This window comes from Lingula anatina, chromosome 10 (genome assembly GCF_051362555.1).
Source record: "Lingula anatina isolate TDL-2025a chromosome 10, LinAna3.0, whole genome shotgun sequence".
Lineage (NCBI taxonomy): Eukaryota > Metazoa > Brachiopoda > Lingulata > Lingulida > Lingulidae > Lingula > Lingula anatina.
This window is the reverse complement of record NC_141776.1, coordinates 1,615,635-1,641,761: the sequence shown is the minus strand read 5'-3', so window position 1 is coordinate 1,641,761 and position 26,127 is coordinate 1,615,635. Positions and strand designations below refer to the sequence as shown.

At 38.0% G+C, this 26,127-nt stretch overlaps 3 protein-coding genes across 3 annotated transcripts; 2 read left to right on the top strand and 1 right to left on the bottom strand.

Moving 5' to 3' along the window:
- Positions 1–80: 80 nt before the first annotated feature.
- LOC106152980 (uncharacterized) lies at positions 81–3,342 on the top strand. Its single transcript, XM_013526735.2, has 6 exons — positions 81–147; positions 507–604; positions 871–965; positions 1,169–1,308; positions 2,056–2,142; positions 2,367–3,342. Exons 1-6 carry the CDS (start codon positions 81–83, stop codon positions 2,435–2,437), a joined length of 558 nt encoding a protein of 185 aa, XP_013382189.2. The 3' UTR covers positions 2,438–3,342.
- A 219-nt stretch (positions 3,343–3,561) lies between these two features.
- On the bottom strand, positions 3,562–10,663 carry LOC106168584 (uncharacterized). The gene is made up of 8 exons (XM_086997981.1): positions 10,475–10,663; positions 8,321–8,436; positions 7,695–7,944; positions 7,201–7,446; positions 5,608–5,741; positions 4,657–4,885; positions 4,104–4,313; positions 3,562–3,793 (listed from the first exon to the last, which is right to left on the bottom strand). Exons 1-8 carry the CDS (start codon positions 10,515–10,517, stop codon positions 3,615–3,617), a joined length of 1,407 nt encoding a protein of 468 aa, XP_086854107.1. The 5' UTR covers positions 10,518–10,663; the 3' UTR covers positions 3,562–3,614.
- Positions 10,664–18,363: 7,700 nt separating this feature from the next.
- Positions 18,364–25,340, top strand: LOC106179455 (F-box/SPRY domain-containing protein 1). Its single transcript, XM_013563082.2, has 3 exons — positions 18,364–18,973; positions 21,070–21,145; positions 22,122–25,340. The coding sequence occupies exons 1-3, from the start codon at positions 18,392–18,394 to the stop codon at positions 22,229–22,231; spliced, it is 768 nt and encodes a 255-aa protein (XP_013418536.1). The 5' UTR covers positions 18,364–18,391; the 3' UTR covers positions 22,232–25,340.
- The last annotated feature ends 787 nt before the right edge of the window (positions 25,341–26,127 follow it).

Below are 26,127 nucleotides of genomic sequence, written 5' to 3'. Positions count from 1 at the left end.
CCAATGTAAAATAAGCAGCCACGAGCACAGCGCTGACCACACAAACAATTTGACCAGCTTTCCTCTGCTCAATGACAGTAATGCGTTCTCCACAATCTTCGGCTCATTTGGCACGTACCGAACGTGTAGATCAGCGGAATCGCGATTGTGGGTCCTTGCACTGTGCTTGAGGTTACAGATTTTAAGTCGGGCTTCTTTATTTGTGAGTTGAGTCGTTAGTTTGGGGATTTGTGCTAACAAATTTGAGGCTCGCGTTCGAAAACACCTAACCCGTTTATAAAGCCTGAACGTTTTGATATTTAACTTCATAATTATGCGTGACGAATAAAACGGTTTTTTAAATATCTTTTCAAAACAAAGAAGATCAGGTCACATTTGGGAAAAATTGAAGCATTGATTAGATGAAGCCTGCTTCGTTAACCGTAACGGTATAGTTTACCAATATATTCAAGAACTTCAACTATTTATTTATTTATTTATTTATTTATTTATTTATTTATTTCCAGGTGGATCAGTCAGTAGCAAGATCGGTGTATGTGGTGACAGCGCAGGCGGACATTTAGCAGCGTCTGCGGCACATGATGTTCCTGGTGTCTCATTTCAGGTAAAATACTTAACGGATCTTAATGTATTCTAATAACCAAAAGTTCGCAGCATTTTATTAACTTATAATCATGGTCACATGGTGATGATTTCTCGTGGGCCAGTTTCAACAATAACTGAAACACATCAAGTAGACCGTTTTCTTTGAGCACACGCACACACACACACACACACACACACACACGGATATCTAACCCTACTTCTATAATACCAATGTCTAATGCAGAAGAAAGTGCGCGGTGCTATAACACAATCGTCTTTCTCCAGGTTTTAGTCTATCCTGTGTTCGACCTTCGCTGTAACACAGCATCCTACAAACTTTACTCAGATGGCTACTCGCTGACAGAGAAACAGATGCAGTGGTATGAAACCAAATGGTTCCATTCCGTTCCCATTCGCCTGCTCTTGCTGTGTTCACAGTAAAATGCAATTTCATTCTAATAAGTGACTACTTTCGAGGAAAGAAAATATGAAAACGAGTATAATAGTAAAATAGCAAATATCAAAACTTGCTGAAAGAAGTGTACTTTTATTACATTTATTATTATTATCATTATCGTTCCAGGTATGCTAATCACTTCTTAAATAACGAAGAAGAAAAGAGTGATCCGCGTGCCTCTCCATTGCTGCGACAGTCCTTCAGCCATCTTCCGCCTGCGTTGTGTATCGTGACAGGAAGTGACGTCTTGGTGGACGAAAACATGGGTTTGTATCTTTCGGGAAACCTCGGCGGTTTCCGTAGGCCGAATCTTAGACCCCATTCCCATACCTACTTCGATCTAGCGGAATCGGTCCTTCTCCGAGGGGATTCTCGCTAAATTGCTTTCAGCTTACGCCGCTCTGGTATCTGACACGCCTACTGAAGCTGTTAGGGGGTAATTAATCAATGCTGTGTTTTTAGTAATGTTCGACGTGGCAGGTCTTCATCTCCAGTTTCAGTACCAGGCTCCTTCATGACCATCAACCTTAGACCTCATTCCCATAGACATCATCGGTCTGCGTGGATCGACCCAGCTCTGCAGGGACTCTCGCTGACTGCAATCAGCTTAACCGATCATGCCTTCTCCTGTTGCCAACGTTCTTGTAAAATCACCACCTTTTCGGTATTCTTCACATGTACCCAGTGCCAGGATTGCAGATTGCACTCAGCGGGAGTTCCCGCAATGTCGGATCGATTTACGTAGACCCATGGTGTCTATGTGAATGGGGTCTTGATGAAACGGCCTCGGAGGGCGGCAAGAGATAGTCATCATTAGCATTTTGTACCTCAGGGTGAATATATGCCGAACAGATAAACTTTCTTAGTGTGGATAAAACAGTTTGTAGAGATTCATGTAGAATTGTGATTTAAAAAATTATTGGTGCTTCTTTATTAGACCATGAAATTATCAACGTACTGGTATTGTCAATTGCACCGTGTATTTGTAACTATATTTATTTTTCTCTTTTAAGAATATGTACAGAAATTAAAGGACGCAGGCGTGGAGACGGAGCTGGTCGTAATGAAGGGCGTGGTCCATTCATATTTCGTTCTACCAGGTGACTAGGCTGCCTTAGCTTTAACGACTTGTATCGGATAAAATAACGAGGAGTCTTTATAACTTGGCCATCGTAGATGGGGTAAAGTAAACATTTGGGTGGATACAGTGCATAAAAGGTGACACATTTTGGTCTGTTAATAAAAGTGTTAAGCTCCTCGGAAGTTTAACGGTATTTTGAAATATACCAGTTACTTTTTCTATTAAACAGTGATTTTTTTTCAGCATTCTTCAGGGAGAACATTGCTTTTTCGTATGCCAAAGTTGCAGACTTCATCAAGAAACATTCCACTTAGAGCAATCCACAGCCTTATTTACGTCCGTAGCAATGAGTGCCAAATGAGACAAGATGTCAGATAAGGCATCGCCCGAGGTGTCCATAATGACGTCAAGCTCTGACACTCCCGAATACTCAGTAAGACATGCGTCCCGCGGGTTAACACATTAGTACTTGTGATTTATGCGACGGTCAAAATATGCTCAGGATTTAAGTATTACAGGGGCGGATCCAGAGATATTCCCTGACAATATTCATACATGTAATTGTCTTTCTTGATCCATTCTCCATTTTAACCATCTGATAATAAATTGGATGCCTGTCAATGTAAACATAAACATTCTGACCGTTCGCTTCGTTTTAGAATGAACATAAATGAAATTCATAAACGTTTACCAGTTTACTTTTAATATTATCCAAATCCATCAGCAATGATAAGTAAAACCTACCAGTGAGATTACAATAAGCGTGCGAGCATTTTTATTTTCATGCTTTTTCCATTGCGCTTTACAACTAATTGACCTAGACAAGAATATGAAACTGGACTAAAAAGCATTACCTCAACTTTGCGTTCTTATTTACATTCGTATAACACTGAAATAATTGTAAACCTAGGCAATACGCAGCCTTGAGCCGATTCAATATGAATTTACATATACGCAAAACATGAATAAATAAATATAATATAATATAATAAGGTAAACGAACAATTTGATAAATACAAGAACCATGTCACAAGTACTGTATTTGTAACTGGTTAACATTCTATTTACATTATTTTTTGGGAGATCCCAAAACTTACGAACTAATCCAACTACTCCAATGGGCTGTTTCTTCTTAATCATACTTTTATTTGTTTATTTTTCTGGCTGGTTTATTTCTGTTTTTTTTTTTTCATAACCATTTAATCACGTGCTCACAGCCTTCTTCAAGGTTTACTTCTACCTATGCCCCGAAAGGCCATCCCGCTATCCAAAACACTTCTTATGAAATTGGCTGTTTCTTCGCTTTGTTGTAAAGCAAATTACTTACACTTTTGCTAATCACAGAAAACATTTAAAGCGGAATCAAATGAGTAAAAAGACAAAGAGTTATTAAGTGTAAGTTAAGTTTCTCCAAGAGTCAACAAGTGTAGAACTGACGCTTAGATGTGGTTGAAAACAGAACTCCAAAACATTCCAAAATCTGAAAGTTTATCACATGGATTGATACGACGACCTGGCCCTCTGGCGTTTGATCAAGAACACAGCGAGGAGGAGGAGAGCAGCGAGACCTACTACCAGAGCTATCACGACGTGAACTATTGCGTTACTATCTCCATTTTCAGCCCCACCGCTGCCGCCGCCGCCACCATTGTCGCTAGAGCATTCGTGAACTGAAAATGTACAAATAGCACAGTATTAATATATACTTTTTATTGGTCTAGTCCTGGAATTATTCTATTAGAATTATATTATTCCATCGCTGGTCCGAAAAATTCTAATATTGATAAATCACTATTGCATTAGCTGGCTTAAAAGAAGCCAAATGCTGGCTTAGCTATACTGCCTAAAGTTTTGTCTAAATCAGTATGTCAAAGGCATTTATTTCAAAATATATGGATTTATGCAATATTTTAACTCAATGTTAATGAATTACAATAGTAATTTAATGAAAAAAAGCAAAAAATGTGTATATAAACTCACAGTTTTGTGCATCGGAAAAATCGTTATCATCAGTCTCTTTAAACGCTTGGAAGTCGAATTTATAGGTGTCCAGCCTGGCACCGTTGCCATTCTCGTCCGCCAGAAGTAGCGTCTGTTCTTTCTGGCACTTGAAGTATTGTCCCAAGGCCGCCTGGAATGGGTCAAGAGTGGTCTGGTTCCCCAAGGACAGATGGACAGTGGCTGTGGTGTCTGGAAGAAAAGGTGCAGATTTTTGGATCAGAGTTTGACACGTAAAGTAACAAAACAAATTTAATGTCGAAATCGATATACTCAATAAAAATGTAAAAAAAGGGAGTGAAGAGAACTCTCCTTGTCTGTAGTCTTTGATGAAAATCAATAAATAAATGAATATATAAGTTGACACATGAAAATAACTAAATGAATGGATAAATAAAAACGATTAATTTTAACTTGATAGTTAGCCTATTAGGTGTTCACGTTTTTAATCAACTCACGGAGTCCTGCTTGTTGTATCTCTTGTGATTACTACAACTTTTACTTAGCTTCCTAGATAACGTAAGCTAATACTTACCGACAATACTCGGATGGGGATCCACGAATCTCTCATCACTGTAGGTGAAGGTCAGTGACAAATCGCTGACGTTGTAATTCCCCGATGACGTTATATCATCCTTCTCAAAGGAGGCGCTCAACACCCAGTCCTCGAAAAACGTCACGGAGACAGTCTGTCGCCTCTCGTCGCACTGACCGCTTACTGTGGTCTCATTTTGTGTCGGGAGATTGAACATTCCGTGTCCAGTCTAGAAAAAAAACGGAGGGTGACAAATAAGCGCTATTGGAATTAAGCTGAAACACTCTCGAAGAAATGGTGAGACAGGAATGGTAGTCCGCTATGAACCGTAGTCCCCCCCCCCCCCCCCACACACACACACACAGTTACTATGTACAGTTGACATTTGCCCCATGTCCTAAGCCCTATACCCCGTTTAATCCTTACCTGTACTAATCATATGGGACCCCTGACTTCCATTCCATAAACTACCATTCTTGTCACACCGGCATTTGCAACTGTGAAATTAACCTATCCGAATCCGACATGCGTCGTAATATTTGGGAGGTGGAATTCCATACGTCAGCATTTCATGCTAAACACATGACAACATTCATTTCTCACAGACAGGGTCCTTTAGGCATATTTTTTAGTACCATGAGGCAATTCATGTAGGAAATTTATGACATGTGAAAGATAACTTATGCGTTTCAAATATCCAGTTCCATCCACTGCTCTGTCACTTGTACAATACGCCGTTTGGAGTCTGAAACTACCGGTAAATAGCACCCGTCAAACATGAGCCGCGTGTGGCGCACGCACACCAATTATAGAGAAAATGTCTAAATTAATTTTTTATTATCACAACTGTCAATAAAGTCCATCAAAGTCTTTAACCTCCTCATTCCGACCAACCGGTGAAATTTGCTCTAGGGATTGTTATTTGAAATAACAAACATTTTTTCCACTCACCGAGTTATCATACATTTTATACGGGATAACGAACTTAGCGGCCATGTCCAGAATAATGCAGACCTCTCCGGCAGACCCGGTGACGAAAAAACGGTCTTCCGGGGCCTCTGCGATGTCCATCACACATTTGTTACCTGGGGGAAGTAGAATAAAAAAAAAACGACTTCCGTTATAATAAATGGTATACCGGTGTTACGGGAATGGACGTTCGCCAGGAACCGTTGCCCGCTTCCCATTTCTTTGTACAGGTGACTTTCGTCCCATATGCTAACCCCCAAACTCCGACTAACCCTAACCCGTACAAATCTTATGGGAGCCCTGACTTCCATTCCCATACATTTCCGTTCCTGCTACACCGGTGTCACTTGACAGACATCTTCCCCCCCCCCCCCCCAAGGGTAGAGAGTCCGCTTCCCATTCACTTGCACTGGTAAGCCTCGCCCTAGTTTTTGACCCACTTAGGTCGGGCTAACCCTAACCATTATAACTAATGCCCCATTCAGATCGAGAGGAGCCGAGTGCTAGCTAGGCTGCGACTTAAATATGGCGGACCTACATGAAAGGAAGACCGCTTAATCCTGTAATGGTTTCTCCGCCTCTCACACGGCTTCCCAAGCGTCCCCGCAAGAAAACGTAGTAGATACTCCAGCGCAGTAGACTACTGCAATCATACTGCAAACATGCCTCAAATCTGCTTCGATTAGGGAGCTAATTAGCATATTTGAAACATGCTTCTATCATGCTGCTAATCTACTGCATTAATGCTCCTCCTCTGTACAAACCTATGTACTTTTTGGAGTAGAATTGCAGTAGGCTATACTGCATTTCTACTGCAAATATGCTCCACACCACTACTGCGTTAATGCCTCTTTGCTATTTCGATACTACTGGATTTTCGTGCGGGTCGTCCCTCGGCCGGCTGTATTGAGCCGAGATTTAATTAGTGTGCCCCTGCAGGAACGACGCGTGGGGAGGCGTGTGAGAGGCGGAGAGACCATTACAGGATTAAGCGGTCTTCCTTTCATATAGGGCCGCCATATTAAGACTGCGGCCTAGCTAGCACTCGGCTCTTCTCGATCTGAATGGGACCTAAAGGGAGGGCGGATGTACTGTTAAACGGACCCCCAGTTTCGTTACACAAGTTTCGTGTACATGGCGTGCATGTTAGGAAAAGAGAAATCTTTTCGTCTAAACACCCGTCACATTAACATATCTTTCAAAGTTTAGACCTTATATTAGATAACATACCTTAAATAAAAGTACACGACATCTATATTTCCATAATATCTGTCACCAATACTATGGCGATCTACCGATAATCTGACCACTGCGTGTCTGTTGGATACGAAATCGCTCCAAGTCTCACAGGCGATATTATCCAAAACTAGTTTTTACAATGAACAAGAACCGGTGTGGCAGGAACGGTAGTCAGTTAGGAACAATAGTCCGTTACGCATTACTTTGCACAGGTGACATTCGCCCCATTCACTAACCCCAATACTCTGACTAACACCAACCTCTACTATAATAATAATCATATGGGACCTCGAACTTCCATTCTTGTCACACTTGCATAGACCCTCCTATACTTACATTCCCCACTGTCAGAAATATGGGTCGTCTCATCCTCCTTGAACGCGATGAACTGCACATCTGAGATCGTCAGTGTCACCAGCGTATCGTGGTAATGTTCAGCGTCCGTCCCGTGAGCCTCCAGGTCTTCAAAGACCTGCTCCGTGTTGCAGACCAGACATCGGGAAAGTCGGGTTGAGAACCCGGCAGGCGCCATTAGATTGCCGTCGTCGTCTACGTTCCTGACCACAAGAGTCTGGTTGGCCACTGTAGAGGATAATAATAATACTAATAATTAATTTATTATTATTATTATTATTATTATTATTATACACTGAACACCATTTTTGAAAGGAGAGAAAATTAAAATGAACATTCAAAACTCTAAATTATTTATAGGACATCATTGCTTTAGACAAATGGTATCTCTGGTACGACATTCTCCAAAGGGAGCTTTACTATTTTAGTAAAAAAACAATAATAATTCTGTTCGTTAATATGAGTGTAAAACTCACCGGCTGCTTCCACGTTGGGGAACAATTCTGGCATCATCGGGATATGGAGCGACACTTCCCCCAGTTGATACTTAGTGTACGTTTGCCCTCCGTCCTCCGAAACTTTGGTGAATTTGACGCTGAGACTGAACGTTGTGTCTTGCTTCTTCCACTCCAGAGTTAGCATGTTGGTGTTGGGGGAACTGGCGTCCTCGCAGAAACCGCCGATTCTGTCAAAGTTTTCGGGGAAATCAATTGTAGTGTTGAGTCTCTGAAACGTCAGGAAACTTGACATTATTTTTATATGATTATAATCTTTTCAAGGGGAGGGCAACCATTATTACGCAAAGGGATGCCCGTATTAAAATATGCATGGCTGAACGCACAACCACATGCACTAGTTCAAGCACGCGAAATAATGCACGTTTCCTCACAAGCGTCTGCACACCTACTCACAACCCATGTCAACACACACGTAAACGTACACAAGGGCCAAAACTCTTGTAAATTTTACAGATCTAGAAGTTGGAAAAATGGAAAACAAATAATTTATTATTTGTAAAGGGCTGAATGCACTAAGATGCACTAAGTTACTTGCATGAACATCTCTCTACTAAAAAAAAACACACACACACACACACACTTACCGCCCCGGTGTCGTCCAAGTAGGAAATCTTGATGTCCAGTTCCATTCGAGCTACGACACATACTGCTGTGGTGTTTGCGTCGCTGACAGTCCACGCCGAACTTTGGGCGCTAGATGCTGCAACATAATATTGACTTTGGATACTTTTCTACTTGGATATCAAAATAATGTACACGAATTCAATAACTGTGTGTGTGTGTGTGTGTGTGTTTGTTTGCACGCTAGGTTTTATGTGTGTGTTTGTGGCATGTGTACACGTATGTGTGATTTGATTTAATGAAATACACCCAATTAATTTAATAAATGGTCCAAATATTAATACCAAAGGATTTGTACTTGATTTCCGCTTATTTAGAAAATAATAGGGTCATAGATATGAAGCTGCAATTTAGAAATGTCTATCGATATAATTACCGAAGTAACAACCTAGAAAACAATACCACTAACAAAAGTCCTGAACACAATAACCCTCTCTGTACACAAAAGCACACTTCCAATTTACAGATCTAGAAGTTGGAAACATGGAAAACAAATAATTTATTATTCAATCCCCTCCCCCTTCCGTTTCCCCCATTATCATCATACAGAGCACGTGTCCAAAGTTACTGTCGTAAAAACGATGGATCTTTCACGAGACGGTACCAGTGATAATAGCACCAATATAGACTATCTCGCGGCCAAGAGCATGGACATGGGCTTGTCACCCTGGGCTAACCTACAACTTACAATCTATTGTCTCAGCTCACGAAAGTGTATGGCAGGGCATAGACTCAATCATTTATTACCATAAGTTAAAAAAAAACCACCTTCCCTTAGTTACTCTCAGATATTTTATATTCCAAAACTTAGAACTGTTAGCTGCAAAGACTTTTATCTCGCAAAAAATAATGTATAAACTTCATTACTTTCAACTATTAAGAAATTAGTTGATTTCATATTTTAAAAATTCAATACTTCTTTTATGTGATTGAGCAATTTTTAGAATCAAATTGATTTAATATTTTAATCAATTTGTTTATTATCTGGTTTTGGTGGGTAGTTTCATAATGTTTTTAAGTAACTTTTAACAGTCTTTTATAGCACTTGTGAAAGCCAACCTTTAGTTGCATGAATAAATAATGTTATTATTAAAACAAGCTTAGAGAAAGTGCTTTGGAAAAAAATTCGCCTGAGACTTGAGATCGAAGTTTTGATCTTCCTTAACAAAAGATTGTCCGTAGTAATGGACTAAAAGAAAGTAATCATTATTAATCGCGTTTTTTATTTATTTTTATTTATTTATTTATTTATATTTTGTTTTTCGTAAAATGGACATACTAGTTCATGTTACTGGCCTACTGCTGATTTTTACTTCAGCCAAGTTAGCTAGTTCAGTTGCGAGTTCTTTTGCGTAGACAAACCCTCACCCCAGGGGCTACAGGCCATAACTCACAGACTATAAATTAGACAGCAACGACAAGGAAAAACGATGAAAAACATTACCAATTTTTTTTTTAAATAACTGTACATCGGTTTTGCAATATGTTAAAAACAAAAGATCATATTTAGATGGTTTTTTAACCAAACTCTTAACTTCACAGTCTAATATAGTTACTTTTCTAAATAATTCATCATTTATGCATTTTATATGTAAAATTAGCTGTGTAGTGAGACTTTAAGCATTTTAGTCCTCAATATAGAGTTGATTTACATTAATTTTACTATCAGTATCAGTTAAATAACTTAGTCTATTCGTTAGAATTAAGCTATCCTGCCCCCCCCCCTTCTTTGGCACTAGAAAAAATAAAGGATGGCGGTGTTTTTCTTGATATTTTAGCAATAATTCAGCATAATACAGTTCTGAAAATAATTCAGTTCTAAACCGGATTGTTCTTAGATAGATCTGTGCTGTAATCCTATATCCCAAAGAGTGGCACAGTGAAAGCCAACAAAGAAGGACAATATATTCCTCGTAAAGACTCCAAGTAATATTTGTCAGATATTTTATTTTAAAGACGCAGTTGTAAAAAAATCGCCTTCCATTGCTACTCATGCTCAGCACAAATAACTGGCTTTAATAAGTGAGGGCGTGGTGACGAAGACTATTGAAAAAATCACACATGTACAACTGCTGATTATGGGAATTAACAAATGAATCTAAATAAATAATACTTACGAGTAACCGCCAAAATCAGCGCAGCTATCAAGATCCCCTTCATCTCAAGTCGACTGGCGATGCCCTTCTCTTCCACGGGTGGTAACGCTCTTCCTTCGAACTGCTGAACGTGTTGTTCCACTCCCGCTCTTTCGCCCAGTAATCTACAACATGGGTTCACGTGCTGAAATATACACGACAAGTCACGTGCCGTCACGAGGGAGATCACTTATCACTGTGCTGCATGGGGGGCCCCAAGGCGTAATGGCCGGCCGCTCTACCGAGTCTCACTCATGGTCATGAGGACGATCAAGTCATTATGTGGCACCCTGATTACGTGGTTAAACTTGGACGTGAACTTGGTAGAAGTGTTTTATCACATTTAGATTAAATCATCCACTGATTTTTTCCTTGTGCAGTGCAATCTCGTACTTTTAATGATGTTTGGAAGAACAGGTCTCAGTAGAACAATTTTCCTTTTTTTCGAACTGGGGCAAATATCCCGCAAAAACACGTTATGGTTTAATTACAATAGGCAAGTTGGGCTGTCATAAATACTAATTACCATATTACATGAGCTAATCACGCCTAACCCAAGGCGTGTCTCACTGTCTAACGCGCCTGATTTATTGAAGCAGACATTTATTTATATGTATGACATCATGAGACACGGTGAAGTTGACCTATGACCTCTCTTACGTGTTAAAAAAATACGGAAAATTATCTGTTTTGGGAAATTAAAATTGTTTTTTCTGTCATCACCATTTGCAAACGAAGAGAGGAAATTTTGCCAGAATAATGAACAAATTGGGAAATGTCACCAGGCATGGAAGGGGCTGAGATAGTTTGTCAATATTGTTGGGAGGGGGGGGCTGTCCACTTGGTCAAGATTCTCAATTAATTTTGTTTTTTAATTAATTAATTAATTAATTTATTAATTAATTTATTTATTTATTTATTTATTTATTTATTTATTTATGTGCCGTCCATTGGAGCCTGTGCTATATGTATGAGTACCTGATCTATTCTACGGATGGAAGCTACAAGAGGAATTTAATAAATGTTCAGCAAGCCCGTAGCTAAGGGGGGTCCGAGGTTCGAAAGAACCCTCCCCCTTTTATTTTTTTTCTGGGAAAGGTCCACTCTGGGTAAATTTGGTCTGGGTAACAAAGGTTTCATGACAGAAGGTCCATATTTTAAGAAAAAGACCCCAGCTTTCGCATTTGCTGGCTACGGGTCTGTATAGCCACCTTCCATGGTGTATTCACTAGACCAAATGTAAATTGTGTACAACGAATCAGGAACCGTTTGTATGTAGATGGGGTGGAATGGGGGGTAATTTTGGCGAGATTTATTTTGAGACTTTTCATATTTTTGTTAAACAATTAAATTTGTATTTTCTGTAAAAAGAAGTTGATATCCTGATATTACCCAAGGCAAGACACCAGAAACAGTACTGAGAAGAAAGATGATAGGCTGTCTATAACTTATATTGAACTCTTAATTTGCCATTCGTAGCTCTCATTTTTGTCATTCTTACATTAAATAATACCAAAGTTTCATTCTTAATGATGAGGCACATTGAGGTTTTAAACGCAATACACCACATAAAAATAAAACATTATTATTATCGTAATTAAATAAATAAATAAATAAATAAATAGCTTTGATTTTTTTTCAAAACTAAATGCATTATTGCATCAAGATAGATAGATAGCATTTGCAACTGGCAATCCAACAAACGTTACGCTTTTGTTGTAAAAACGTTACGTTTTCATGTGACGTCATAAGCTACAACTACGTCACGACACCGCTTGCCGTAACGTTAGTTACAATATCCAAGCCAATGGCGATGTTCGTAATTTATCAAACTGCGAGTTTTTATCAAGTTATTTTGATTTAATGGAAGAATCCGAAGAAAACGAAGGTAGATTTAGTCGCGCCCGTAAACGTGTTCGAAATGTAGCGTCTCGAGCTGTAAGCGCATTTCGCATACGCCGACGGAGCAGAAGGATTGCTCCATCCCCCGACTCCGCTCGAGCTGAAGAGCCGGAATCTGAGAAACCCAAGGCGCTCATCGAGGTACGTCACATACAAATACCTCCAACCTTTTATTTAGATGGGTAATGTTGGATAACAACCGAGAAGCTTAAATTAACTACTGTTTTACTTGTTTCTTTACTCAAGTGACCCTCGCAAGTAAAAAAGAATTAATGAACCGAACCATGAAAGCATATTGAATGCAAACAAAGATACTGAATTTTTAAAATTTTTCAAATTGTCAATTTCTTCAGTAAACATCATATAGTAACAATTATTAAGACATATAAATTGCTTTTAAACTTAAATTTAATTTCTGTTTATTTTGACAAATACCTAAGGACAGTCAAGGAAGACACATTCGGAAGCGCACTCCAACTTTTGTAGGGTAGGTTTCATTATTATTATTATTATACAGTTTGTTTTTTTACGTATATGTAAACTCTTATCAAATATTAATCTGTCTACCAATATGTCCAGCTATTATTCTATCTGAAGCGATATAAGGAAGAAATTAACTAAAAATGCAAGTAATGAAAATAATCTCACAATCTGATAATTTTAGGTGTGTGTTGGGAGGTGGGGGGTGAGTGACGGGGGGGGTGAGTGACGGGGGGGTGAGTGACGGGGGGGGTGAGTGAAGGGGGGGTGAGTGACGGGGGGTGAGTGACGGGGGGTGAATGAAGGGGGGGTGAGTGACGGGGGGGTGAGTGACGGGGTTGAGTGACGGGGGGGGTGAGTGACGGGGGGGGTGAGTGACGGGGGGGGGGTGAGTGACGGGGGGGTGAATGAAGGGGGGGTGAGTGACGGGGGGGTGAGTGACGGGGGGGGGGGTACATACTATCCCTTCTGCTTGCACAGATTATTGACGAGGTTAAAAAGTGTATGTGTGTTTGGGGTTGGGTTTAATGTATTTGCATGCCCATTTTCAATGGGCTAAATTTATCAAATTTATTTATTTATTTTGCACTCTACGCAGTGGCGAATTCAGAGGGGTGTCAGGGGGGCCTGTCCCCTCCCCCCTCCATTCGATTTTTGAAAATATCACACCAATGATTCTCTCTTGAAATTAGAATTTTGACTGGCTGAATCATAGTTCTAAACCGTACCATATGGCACCGTTCACCTTCAAAAATAGAAAAATTTTCGGAACCCTTCACCGCATGCCAAGGATGAGGGGGGGGAGGGTCGGCTTCGCATTCGAGGACCCCCTCTTTCCCCCCTCAAATAACCCTGGATCCGCCACTGCTACGCTCATGGTTCGGTAAAATTGATAATCCAAAATTTATGTCACATTTCAGGTACCTTTCTTTCGATCATTTCAATTCAAATTAATAACTTTTAATTGTTTCATTTTACCAAAAAGAGCCAAATCGACTGTCTTTGAGGAGCATAGTCTTGAGAAGACTAAAGCAAAACTGAGAGAGGCCCAAGAAAGATATGAGACAAAGCAGGATGAAGAAAGGGTGGAAGAGATACCCAAGGAGGTCTCAAGATGGCAGGCATTCCTCGCCGTTTTCTGTTGCTGCTTTCTGCAGGTGAGTTCTTTGATTTTTATTCGAATTAAAATTTCCCTTTTACTCACGATCATCAATTCACAATTAAAATTTATGTATATCTTCGAAGTAAATTGATATGAAAATCATCTATTTCAGCCAGACCCTGGCGTCTATCCCACCCCAGCCAATCCGGGGCCGGAACCAAGACCTGTAAACCTGTTCGACAAATGTTGTCCTCCGGATGACTGCCCAGTGGATGGGAAAGTTAGAGGGGAGTTAGTGGACAGAGTTCTCGTCCAAAGAAAGGTAGAGAAACAAAAGGAGAAACAGCGAAAGAAAGAAGAAAAGGAAATGGAGAAGGAAAGGAAGAAAGAGGAGAAAGAGAGAAAGGCAGAGGAAAAGAAAAAGGCCAAGATGGAGAAAAAGGGGAAGACCTATGTCCCGAAGCCAAAAAAGGAGAAGAAAGAGAAAAAGAAGAAGCCGGTTAAGATCTTGGACATCAACACCAAGTTCCCCGAGCCAGATAGAGAGACCGCCGAGCCCTCAGGTGTGCTGCCAGTCGCTGAGCTCAATCCTTCTTTAAGTTCGGAGTCCGTGCTCTCCAAAGGTGCCATCGCCGCTGCTCTGTCAGGAAGTGAACTTGGGGCTACAGGCGGCACCGAGGTTAACTACGGGGACGTTGAGGTTTGGGACGACTGGAGTGAGCAGAAACTGCAAGAGTTAATCATGGAAGATCTGGTGCTGCAACAGGTAATGGCTAGCGGCGGGAAAGGCAAAGGGAAGGGCAAGAGCAGCAAGAGAAAGGCCGAGGAGGAATAAAATACTATCAGTTACATAGTCAACAACAATATGCTAACTTTATTCATTTAATTTAATTTTTCATATGATTTTATTAGAAGATCACATTATTTTCTAAAACATATGGTTTTTGGTTTCGTATGAACATTTTGATTTTTTTTCTTTAATCAGTTGACGCATTGCGTAAAAATTTATTTACACATTCAAAGTCGCTAAAACTTTGCTAAAATTAAGTTGTAGGTGATACCAGTGTAAGTGTTAAATTTAAACTGGCGTATTTATTACAAACGCTATTCTTGCTCGTCGCTGGCAAAAAGAAAAGTAGATGGTTTAGGCATCGATGAAAGAGTAAGTGAGGATGGAGGTTAGGACGACAGGTGTTACCGGGTCGTCGACCCCTTGATGTACGGTGTTAGTAACTGAAGAATAAGAAAAAAAATGAAGGTGGAGGTTTTTGAACTGTGACAGCGAGTTACTATATATCTTTACATAGCAGACAAACGATGGACAAATGAATCAAAGCAATATAAGAAAAGATGGAGGAAAGAACGGCAGTTGCTGTCGGGCCGTCGACCTCTTGATGTTTAGTAACTGTAACAGCGAGATATTTTAAATGCACGGATGAGGACGGAAAGTGGGAGTGTACATGAAAACAGTACATGTGAGGCACGGAGGATGATTGGGTGTGGCTTAATTTCGGCCATTGACCCCTAGCTGTGCCAGTTACTATAAAATAAAATTATTTTCTTGGCACCGAAGACGACATGTGGAATAGAAGCAGGTGTCAGGGAAGAATGACAGAGTGAAGGTGGCGTTTAGAACGGCAGTAAAAGCTTAGTTGTCGACCGCTTGATGATATAATAAGTACAACATCGAGTTGTTACAAAAAAGAAGAGAAAACTAGTTTCTGCAAAAACCACCACTTACAGTGTGTTGGTATTTTTATATATAAGAAATAGTATGTAGACCTTCTTGTTACAACATGAATATTGAAAGGTCTAGTTAATTACAGTAATAAAAACATCGACCAAAGGTGACACGAAAAATGAAGAGGTGAACATCTATGCATTTTATATTTCAGAACGTTAAACTTCTAATTTAACCCTGGTCCTTAGAAAATTGATAGCAGGTTTGAGTGGGCTTTGGACTGTTTAGGCCCTTTATTTATGCCTTCTTACAATATTGTGTATTGGTCATTATATATTCATTAAAACATGTATATTTTTTTTAATTGATATAGGTCTAATTTTGTAAAAGAGCAACTTTGTTAAGGGGTTTGAGCCCTTAGCCTATCTTTTATATCATCAAAATAATAGGTTTATACATGAATATCGTTGAAGTGATGTTCAGACCTATTTATTTTAAGTATTGTAGGTCCGCCTTTTATGGTGTGTTTTTATACAATATGCGCACTGCTCTCGGGTTGAGTATAAGTTCATACAAAACAAATACGTATCTCAAACTTTCTACAACATAAGGCTAAAAGGCTGGTATACAGATCGCCTCAGAGAGTTGAGATTGGAGAGAAGTCAGCAATCCATTCAAGAATGGAAATAAACTTGGTTTATTTATTAGATGAAGCAACGTGGGTGATATAGATTCTGATTCTTATAAAGTAGATATATAGTCTTACAGTATTCAGATATCTACAGAATATGTTTACAGAAGTACTCTTATTAAAACATATTTTTTTAGAAAAGCGTAACCGATAGGTTGAAGTTTTAAATGTCTTTTGATAATAAGGTTATGAATAATTTTAGATACAATTTATTCAATGTAAGGGAAGTGTAGTTAACACTTATTAAATATGACAAGGCTGTTACACGACCGGGAATATATTTAAAAAAAAAAGTTTTTTAACGTAAAATACGTAAAACTCCCGCAATCTGTCTGTAACAAAAGATTCGCAACCGGTCGAACTTTTACATATAGGCCTACATTAAAAACCTTATCATTCCATTCAATGTGTAGAGAACAGTCGCTGAGCGTGAACTGTACACTGAGTGTCATAGCGAGGTTTAAACATTATTTATAACATTGCATGTAATGTTTACTGTCAAAGTTTTACATTGCGCATTATTGTTATTCACATGCACCGGTGTGTGTAGGCCTATATGGATATCCGAGTGCTTGAAAGGGAAACGCACATGAGTGATTTAACTGTACGTTTCTCTGAGGATTACAAAGGGTTTGTTAATGCGTTTTCCATTTGCACTCATTCAGAGTCGTGTCTCAGTTATTACGCCATATATACAGAGGACAGTGCACCATGTTAAGAGTGAGACATTGAGAGGTTTCCAGTTTTATATTTCATGTTGTGCCATAATCTGTTAATGGGGGTTTTAATGGTAATGCTGATAAATTGGTACTTTTATTTAAAAATGAAATGATAGTTGCGTGTGTATACAGGGACGTTATATAGTGGCGCTTTTCGTGATCTATAAAAGGTATTTATCTAAAAAAGGCGCAATTTTGATGCATGCTTTGGAAGGCATTTTTATTGGTTTGTCCCTGTGTCCATTATGTTAAGATAGATATATTGGAAACGCCTGTAGTAACTTAAATGTAAACGAAAGAACAGTCTATCATTGGGACTACATGTTATTGTTGCACCTTAGACAGAAATATTTCAGCACGTGAATTGGTGTATGTAACTGGTAGTTAGTGAAGTATTGATGCTAGAGCCGGAGATTATCAGCCGAAAACGTGTTAAAATATTTAGTGACGGCTGCTGGTTCACAGCTGTTGGTAGATTATTGGACCTAACAGAAAATCAAGGTCACGAGCAGTTGTATAAAATTTCGCATATAAATTAAAAGTATATACATTTTATTTAACATATTTATTTACTTAGAGAAAAACATCTGTAGAATATGTGAGATGTGAAATAAATTTATTAAACGGCACAGTTGCAATTTTCATTTTTTATTTCTATTATTAAGAATGTAAAATTTTGATGGTCCATAGAATTTTGATCTGTATACATACACCTCACACTCTTCAAAGTTCTTTTTAGCTTGAACTTTTTAAGGTAATATTCCAAAACATCTTTATTTCAATAAAAAAACATAGTCACAATTGTTAAAAATTAACATTTAAAAAAAAAATCACCAGCTTTCAATATAAAAAATAAATTAATTAATTAACGAATACATAAAATACAAAAAAAAAAAAAAAGTAACAATAAAAGATTTATAATAATGAACATACAATAATTGTGTAAAATAACAAGCACTGCGAGAGAATTGCTGCGCATTTATGTAGCCTACATATATATATATATATATATATATATATATAGGCCTATCGTTTCGACCTTTCCCAATCTTGCATTAAACCAATCTACTTCTATGATTAAACTAAGTAGGTCCTATGTCTAGTATTGGGAGGCGAATCCAGTAGCTGGCGATGGAATGTGAGAGAAAAAAGGTTCACACCAATATTTAAATTCAGGATCTTTCTGTATGTTGGTCTTTTATCATATCCGTGAAAAGAAATCGCAAAACGAAACCATGTTCTACTTCTATGGAAATACGGTTTCGAAACTACACCCCACTGACCTCATAGTCTCGCGAGACTTACGCGTGACTCATAAACCATCATGGCTGCCCCCAATTGGACGGGATTACCGGCCCTAGCCCTTGAAAATATCTTCTCATATTTAGACATCGAGGACCTACGGAACTGTTCTCTGGTGTGCAAGACCTGGTACAAGACTCTCAACGACGAAAACAATGACGTTTGGCGTTTACACTGCGTTCGAAAACTGGCGGAAGAGGCTTTAAAGTCTGACCTTCTTAGCAACGTCCCAACTTACAAAGCAAAACTGAGGGCATTCTATCACGCGTGGAATCCAAACGATTGCTCGAGAAACGTTTATATTAAACCCAACGGCTTTACGCTACATCGGAACCCCGTGGCGCAAAGCTCAGACGGTGCTCGGGGAAAAATCGGATTTAGGCACGGTAGACATTGTTGGGAAATATGGTGGGAAGGTCCACTTGGGACGGTTGCGGTTATCGGAATAGCCACCAAAAAAGCCAGCGTCCAGTGTCACGGTTATGTCCCCCTTTTGGGAGGGGATGACCAGAGCTGGGGCTGGAACCTAGTGGACAATGATTTATTGCACAATGGAGATAGTCAGGGCAACTTCCCTCACGTGAATAATGCACCTAAATATCAGGTAGCTGGAGAAATATCATGTGATGTTATTGGATGGAATTTGCTCTGTTGTTGGAATGAGGAAGTGGACATGTGAAACCATTAGAATGAAATCCATGTGCTTACACTCCTATTGAAGATTTGAATATCTACCCAGCTAGCATTGCTAGTATTTATCACAATCGTCAATAGGAGTGCTTGCGCATGATTTTTGTGCAGATGAGACCATAAAGGAATTTTCAGTTCTCACCTTCCCTCCCCCTTTATTATGTGCATGGGTCCAATGCATATGGCAGTCTTTTTGTTATCAATTAGCTTCAGAGTTCTCAAAAACACGTATTTTTCCAAAATGTTTTTCATTCATCACCAAGGTATATAATTACAAAAACTGTTGAGAAAATCGTGATCTCTTTTCCTGCTTTGGGGATTTTAATGCTTACCTGTCATTGTGCACCATAACAGTGAATAAAACGTAAGGAAAATTGAGTGATTCATTTAAAGCATTTCTGCTGATGTTCAAACACATTTTTGGCAAAACAATAGCCTTGTTCTTGCTGCAAGTTTTCAATGGCCAGTCATGTAATAGCAGATGTTCCAATGTTTACTTCATTATTTTGCTGTGAGTCATCTAATAAGATAGTATCCTCAATTAGGACCCTGCCAAATTAACTGATATCATTAGAGAATAACCTCAATTTTTCACTTATTAGTATGATGGCATCTCCTTCGAATTCTTTGATTAAAGGTGAAGTGAGCAGTAAGTTGACAAGAATTTATCCCAAATTAATCCTGTGATCCTTGAAGATTGATTTAAAATATTATTTGAGCTAGTTTCATATTTTCCTCCCCTTGAAAGGTAATCAGCTTTAAAGGTACATATGAACTGAATGTTTGTGCAGTAATGCATATACAGCCGTAAATAACTTCTACTTGTTTCTTATATGACTCAAATGAAGTCCACATGCCAAGGGATAACCAAATCAATCACCTGATCAGCCTTAAGAGAGCTCTAAACCGTTTTTGGTGGTAAATTTGACCTTCTTATGTGACCCTTTTATATACAGGAAAGCAAGCAGAAAAATTTTTTCAAATATTGTTTTGGAAATATAAAATGATGTCTTTTTGGTATTTCTCTAAGTTATGTTATTTGAAACTTATGGTGGCATTTTGTGGCTAAAAAAAAAAAAAAGACTTCAGATGCATCTTGAAAAGCCCAAATATAGACTGCAAGACCTTTATATCTATAGTGGTTATCTAGTTTTCTTGGAAAATTCAACACCCCCTACCCCCCTTAGTCATCAAGCTATTCTGTATCAGGAGCCAACTGCATAATTTATGATCCAATTTTAGTGATAAATTTCTGGATTTTGGGTCACTATCCATGAATAGAGACTGTCGCTTTAAAGCAAAGATCGTAAAATTAGAATTTTAAACTCAAAGATGTGTTTATAAATTGTATTTTTGGCACCATTTTTGGATGGTTATACATTGGTCATAAAAGAATAGGAAATTATGAAATTTCTAAAGAAATAATTTTTTTTTCTTTTTTTTTCCTTTTTTGGCTGTATAAATGTATTATGTGCACTGTAAGTTAAGTTTGATTTTGAGTAATAGTATGTGTGGAGTGGCTTGTTTGAGCAGTCTTGAATAAGACAGTTTTCTTATGTGGCCATATATCAGTATTTGCTGTCAATTAATCCAATGTAAATATGTCATGAAACAAATTGTTTTGAATTTCTATAGTGGGTGTCATTGGCAAAATTTTATTGTTTATATGTGTGTCATTTTATTTCAAAGTTGCAGTTATTTCAGTTTTTTGGTGTGTATATATAGGCGCTCAAGAATATTTCAGTTATTCTTCTCCTTTGTGTATTGGGGGGGGGGGGGGGGGGGGGCGCTTAGATATATCTGGATTTATTTGAGATATTCAAGAATGAAAGTTAAACAGAGCTTATTTATGTGAGGCCATTGAGAATGGGGAATTCCCCTTCTATTAATTTTATTTTAGCATTAACCATAAATTCTGTTCCCTGATACGGGACGGAATACCACATAAATAATGGGAAATTCCCCTTCTATTCATTTATTTGTTTATTCATTCATTTATTTATTTTCCAGGTAGGAGAAAGGATACGAGTTATACTAGATTGTGAAGACAACACCATAGCATTTGAAAAGAATTATGAATTTTTAGGTAAGTGAACTTTATCAAAGTACACAACCGAAATCATTTCTGGTCAGTTGATGGCTAAATGGCTGCCATTTCAGTATGACTAGTGTAACTTACTCCATGTGTAGGTCTCATAGAACTGCAGACCAAAAGTTCACCTTTTCTTTTGGACTCATTTTAATTGAAACAATAGGTCTTCGTAGATCGATCCATCTCCATTGGGACTCTTTTTGAATGCAATCAGCTTATCAGATAAAAGAGCCTCTTTTTGTTTGCAGTGTACTGGAAAAATCACCAATTTTATTGTATTTAATGCCAGTAGGAGGAACACTTATCTGTTAAAATTATTGCCTTCAGTGAAAGTTCGTACAGGGTTGGATCCATCTACCTAGACTGAATGTTTCATTGGGAATGGACCCTTAGGTTGCATTCCCAGAGATTTAGATCGAGCCAGAGATTAAGATTTAGATTGACCTAACTCCCTGGGGTTCACGCTAAATTGCAGTCAACCGAGCGCGCACCATACCTTACAGCTTTTAGTAGGCGGGACAGATGCTTAAGCCGGCTAAGCTGACAGTAATCTAGTGAGACTTCCCACAGGGATAGATCAATATAAAATCATTGGGAAGGGGCCCTTAGACCACAGTATTGGTTTGAATACTTTGTTCATAATTCCTAAGTAGCATAATTCTGCAGTAGTCCAATTAAAGATGCAAACTATTGGTTTATGGCATCAGCCATTTCTTTCTTGTTACAAAACAAATGTGATTTTTCATTCAGTCAGTCTACTTTTGATTTATCGTGCATCAGAATATTCTAAAATTATTGGTCCCAAAGCTCAAACCCACGTTTGGCCTCGAGTTCTCTCATGGAGCTGACTGTGCACTGAGAGGCCCCTTTGCTGCTAAGTTGTATGACCCAACAGAAAATCACTCTGTGTTCAGTTATACAAGAATACCAATAACACTTCCAACACTCATTGAAGTTCTTTATTTTTCAGGTGTAGCTTTTAGAGGACTACCAAGTCAGGAATTGTATCCGGCGGTATCAGCAGTGTACGGGAACACAGAGGTGTCGATGGTTTACTTAGGACAACCACTAGATGGATAACACATGCTGAACACAAAGAAAAACTTTGATTAGGAATTTTAGTGCCATTTCTTACTGAAATGGTAGATGTTGAAGTGCATGGCATGTTACTCAAAGATAGGTGGCAGATGTCCACAAGACAGGCCACACTGCATGTGTGTCTCTAAAGTAGGTGGACGTTGTCACAAGACAGGCCACATTGCTAGGAAAATGAACTGTGACTGTTGTGGATGTTGTACAGATGTGTGTTTAGGTTTTTTGTCCAGTAGGTGGCAGTCACACTCAAACCGAGCTGTTTTGGAAGTCTTATCATATGCTAAGGAAGGATGCAAGTACTGTAGATGGCAGTCATATTCACGACGAGCTGTTTGGGTAGGATTATGTGTTTGTGATTGGCATATATATATATACATGAGATATATAAGATTTAGCTGGGTTTTCGCTCAGACAGTGAAAGTCACACTTGGTGTTATGTATGTTGGCAGAATCTAGTGTTTGAAATGGTTCTGTACAGAAATGAATGGGCGATGTCCAAAGTCACCACTCATCAGACATTGAGAGACATTTACCTTTAGGAGAGGTATTCAGTTCCACAAAAATAAAAATACCAGGGATGGGAGAATTTCTTCCTTTTTATGAAGAAAAGAAAACCAAACAAGATACTCTCTTTTGGGAAACACATTCAAAAGTAGAATCACAGTGGAGGAAGTACAGTGCAATTCTAATTCAAAGCTGTTCTGTAGTCAGCAATTTCAAAAGGGGGGGAAGTGGAATGGTGTTTGTTTTTCTGAAAATGTGGACCTCAGAGCAGTTGATTTGAACACCCCTAATTTCCTATGGGCTTGAGAATATTTGACAGTTGCATGGTTTGAAATAAAAGGCAGTGATGAGAACTTTGTGTAGAGAAAACGAGGCAGACCATCATTTGAATAATAAGTACTGACAATATGTACACTGCAGGGTTTAAAGGCATCTAAAATTTCAGTGTTTGTTTTTAATCAACATTTTATAGAACTTAATGTTTGGTGTGTATCAAGAATATTCATGTATAAAAATCAAGTTCTGGAACTTGTGTTGTAAAAATTCAAGGAGATTTGGTCATCGATTTACAGGGGGTTCAACCCAGGCCCAATCAAAGAAAACCAAAAATCTTGCAAGCCATCTGTCTGCCTTTGAAAATATAAGCTGTCTTATGAAGCTATTGGTCGTCGAAATGGCAGCTGTATGGTTCTCTGGGAAGGCCTTGCTTGTCATCGATTTTACCACTGAAGTTTCACTGTTTGATTTATGTACCAGTAGATTCTTGATTGTAATTCCACTGTATAAGTCAGATCATTCACTCATTAATGGAGTATATCAATATCATAGTTAACTTAAATTTCAAAGTAGAAGTTGTCTTTAAACACAGTTTCTTCATAACGTGTTCTCTTTGATTTTGCATCATGTTTGGCTACTCTGCATATGAATCTGTTCACAAGTTTCATGTTTGCATTAGATATGTTTTCATCATGTTAAATATTAAATATTTAAAAAAAAATGTCAATTTGAGGTACTTTCACTCTTGTTGATAATATTAAAGAATTTAATATGATTTGGGGAGAAATTTGGTATTGTGTAATTGTCATATTTTATAGACTACAAAACAGGCATGCTTTGTTGTCACAGTTGTATTGGCAATACTGTAAAATTAATGTGTTTATCAAGACTCTGGGGTAGCGCTTACACTTGCCGATTCAGCCAAATGCTAAAACTGAATTAAGTTGGCTAAACAAAAACTAGTTGATGTGACTTGTTTTAGTCAAATTTAAACCATATGGAGAAAAGCAAGTGAAAAAACATATGAAAAAATAGAGATTTGGCTAAGAGAAAAAAAAAAAAATGCCAGCACTACCCCAGCAGGTGGTCAGTTCAAGTGTATAGAAGAAGAAAGCACACACTGTATCTGCCAAGTGGTCACTTCAACTGTGTTCAAGGCCATGTCATTATTGTTGGACCTTTTTATAGCAAAATGTCAAAAAAAAGTTCTCTAAATGTCAAAAGGTTTCCCCTTGCCAGCAATGAACGGCGCACCCAAATCCATGGAGAAAATCAAGGTCAAATGACTTGGTTTTAAGTCTCTTATTTTTGAGCCACTCCTGTTATTGATGCTGGAGACTGGGGGATTTCACTTGAAATTAAATAGTTATTTAGAAATTGAAGAGGGATTTATAAATCCTTATTTTCTCAACAGATTTGGATTATATGATATTATGCCTTTAAGCTGATGAAAATTGATGAAAACTCATTTTTTTCTGCTATTTGAAGGTCGTATGCATGTTGTTAACATTTTACATATAAAAGTTAGAACAACAGTCCACATCCAGTGACACTATTGATATAAATTATATATATTATCTGCGATTGGAACTTTATTAGAAAGTTTTATTGTTAGGCCATACAAGATAGTTGAGTTGGTTAATTAATGAGGCAGACCAAAAAAAAAATCATTTTATTTTATTTATTATTATTATTATTATTATTTGCATCAAGCATTGGCTTGGTAAGCTGGGGAATTTACTAGAGACTCGGAAAAGAATTTTAATGCTGTTGTTTTCATGTTAATAAAAGCACTCACAGTGCTATGCTTATAAAACAACTTTCAAAAACAAATAATAATAACAATAATAATAAATGTCACCTACCATCCCTGTTTACTAAAAGACCCTGCTCATTAACCAACTTATCAATATTGTATAGCCTTCCAATTACTTTAATTTTTTTCATCATCATTATTGTATACATTTATTTTAGCACAATCTTATTTTGGTCGAATATGTTAATTAAGTTGTATTTGCCAATATGATGGGTGGATTTTATCAGGTGAGAGTACTTCAAACCCACGCCCAATATTCTCCAGTGTATACTAGTTATATATAAATGATTTTTTTCTGGCTGTAAACTGATCCACGAAAACCTCTCTCATGAAATCGACTGCACACTGTCATATGTCTTCACGCTGCTGTATTTTTCACAATTATTGAGTATTTTAGTCTGTATATTTGAATGTGACTACTTATTCATTCATTCATTCTTTGGATTGATGCCTCAGTCCGTGTACTGTGGAGGATCAATAAATGAGCTCTTTATATAACTTGTTGTTTGTAGTTATATTGTAAATGAAGTGCATTTTACGTCCAGTTTTGACTATTACCAACTTTGCCATGTTCATTCAATCAGAAGTGTCTATTTTGGCAAGTTTTTACTCATATTTATTTATTTTTAATTTTGGATGTGTTGGCAGAGAATTATCAGCATTCCATTTTTAAATGTGTCATTCATTGTAGAAAAGAAAAAAAAAATTGTGTGCAATTTCAATTGATAGAACATATTAGCCACCAACTTAAAATTTTACATTAGGTACCAAGGCACAGTTCATGTTAACAATGTTGTTTTAAAACAGGCCAGTAGATGTTCAGTTTCACCTTGGCAACTTCTCAATTTTCAGCCTAACATGCTAGTTGCATATCGCGGAAAATAATTTAAGGATGTTGTATGTAGGGGAGCGTTCAGATTCAAGTTATCATACCAGCAAGATCGATCCATCTCTGCACAGATTCTCGCTAAAGTGCAGTAAATTACTCCCTAGCTGCTCGAGGTGGGAGGGGAGGGGAGGGGAGGGGAGATTAAGCTTATTACACTGACTGGCAATGCACATAAGTAAGAATCTAAGTGCTTCCCGGGTCCAAAATCCAGGGCGATTAAAATTTGAGTGTGCAGAATGAAAAATTTACATGCACCAAAAAACATTGTTTTTAATAAAAAATTAATAATAAAAATATTAAAATAAAATTGCAAAACATTAAGAAAACTCATAAATAAGAAAGCTGTCAATATTCTAGTTTGACACAAATTCTGATGCTATGATGGTTAGCTTAGAG

Bases quoted from the DNA above. Each gene is read 5' to 3' on its own strand.
- LOC106152980 (XM_013526735.2), top strand. From the start codon at position 81: ATGCGTTCTCCACAATCTTCGGCTCATTTGGCACGTACCGAACGTGTA. The intron at 148-506 runs GTGGGTCCTTGC...ATTTATTTCCAG, and splicing joins AGATCAGCGGAATCGCGATT to GTGGATCAGTCAGTAGCAAG. The intron at 966-1,168 runs GTATGAAACCAA...TTATCGTTCCAG, and splicing joins ACAGAGAAACAGATGCAGTG to GTATGCTAATCACTTCTTAA.
- LOC106168584 (XM_086997981.1), bottom strand. From the start codon at position 10,517: ATGAAGGGGATCTTGATAGCTGCGCTGATTTTGGCGGTTACTC. The intron at 8,437-10,474 runs GTAAGTATTATT...ATTATGTTGCAG, and splicing joins GCTGATTTTGGCGGTTACTC to CATCTAGCGCCCAAAGTTCG. The intron at 7,945-8,320 runs GTAAGTGTGTGT...CTGACGTTTCAG, and splicing joins ACTTGGACGACACCGGGGCG to AGACTCAACACTACAATTGA.
- LOC106179455 (XM_013563082.2), top strand. From the start codon at position 18,392: ATGGCTGCCCCCAATTGGACGGGATTACCGGCCCTAGCCCTTGAAAAT. The intron at 18,974-21,069 runs GTAGCTGGAGAA...TTTATTTTCCAG, and splicing joins ATAATGCACCTAAATATCAG to GTAGGAGAAAGGATACGAGT. The intron at 21,146-22,121 runs GTAAGTGAACTT...TTTATTTTTCAG, and splicing joins AAAGAATTATGAATTTTTAG to GTGTAGCTTTTAGAGGACTA.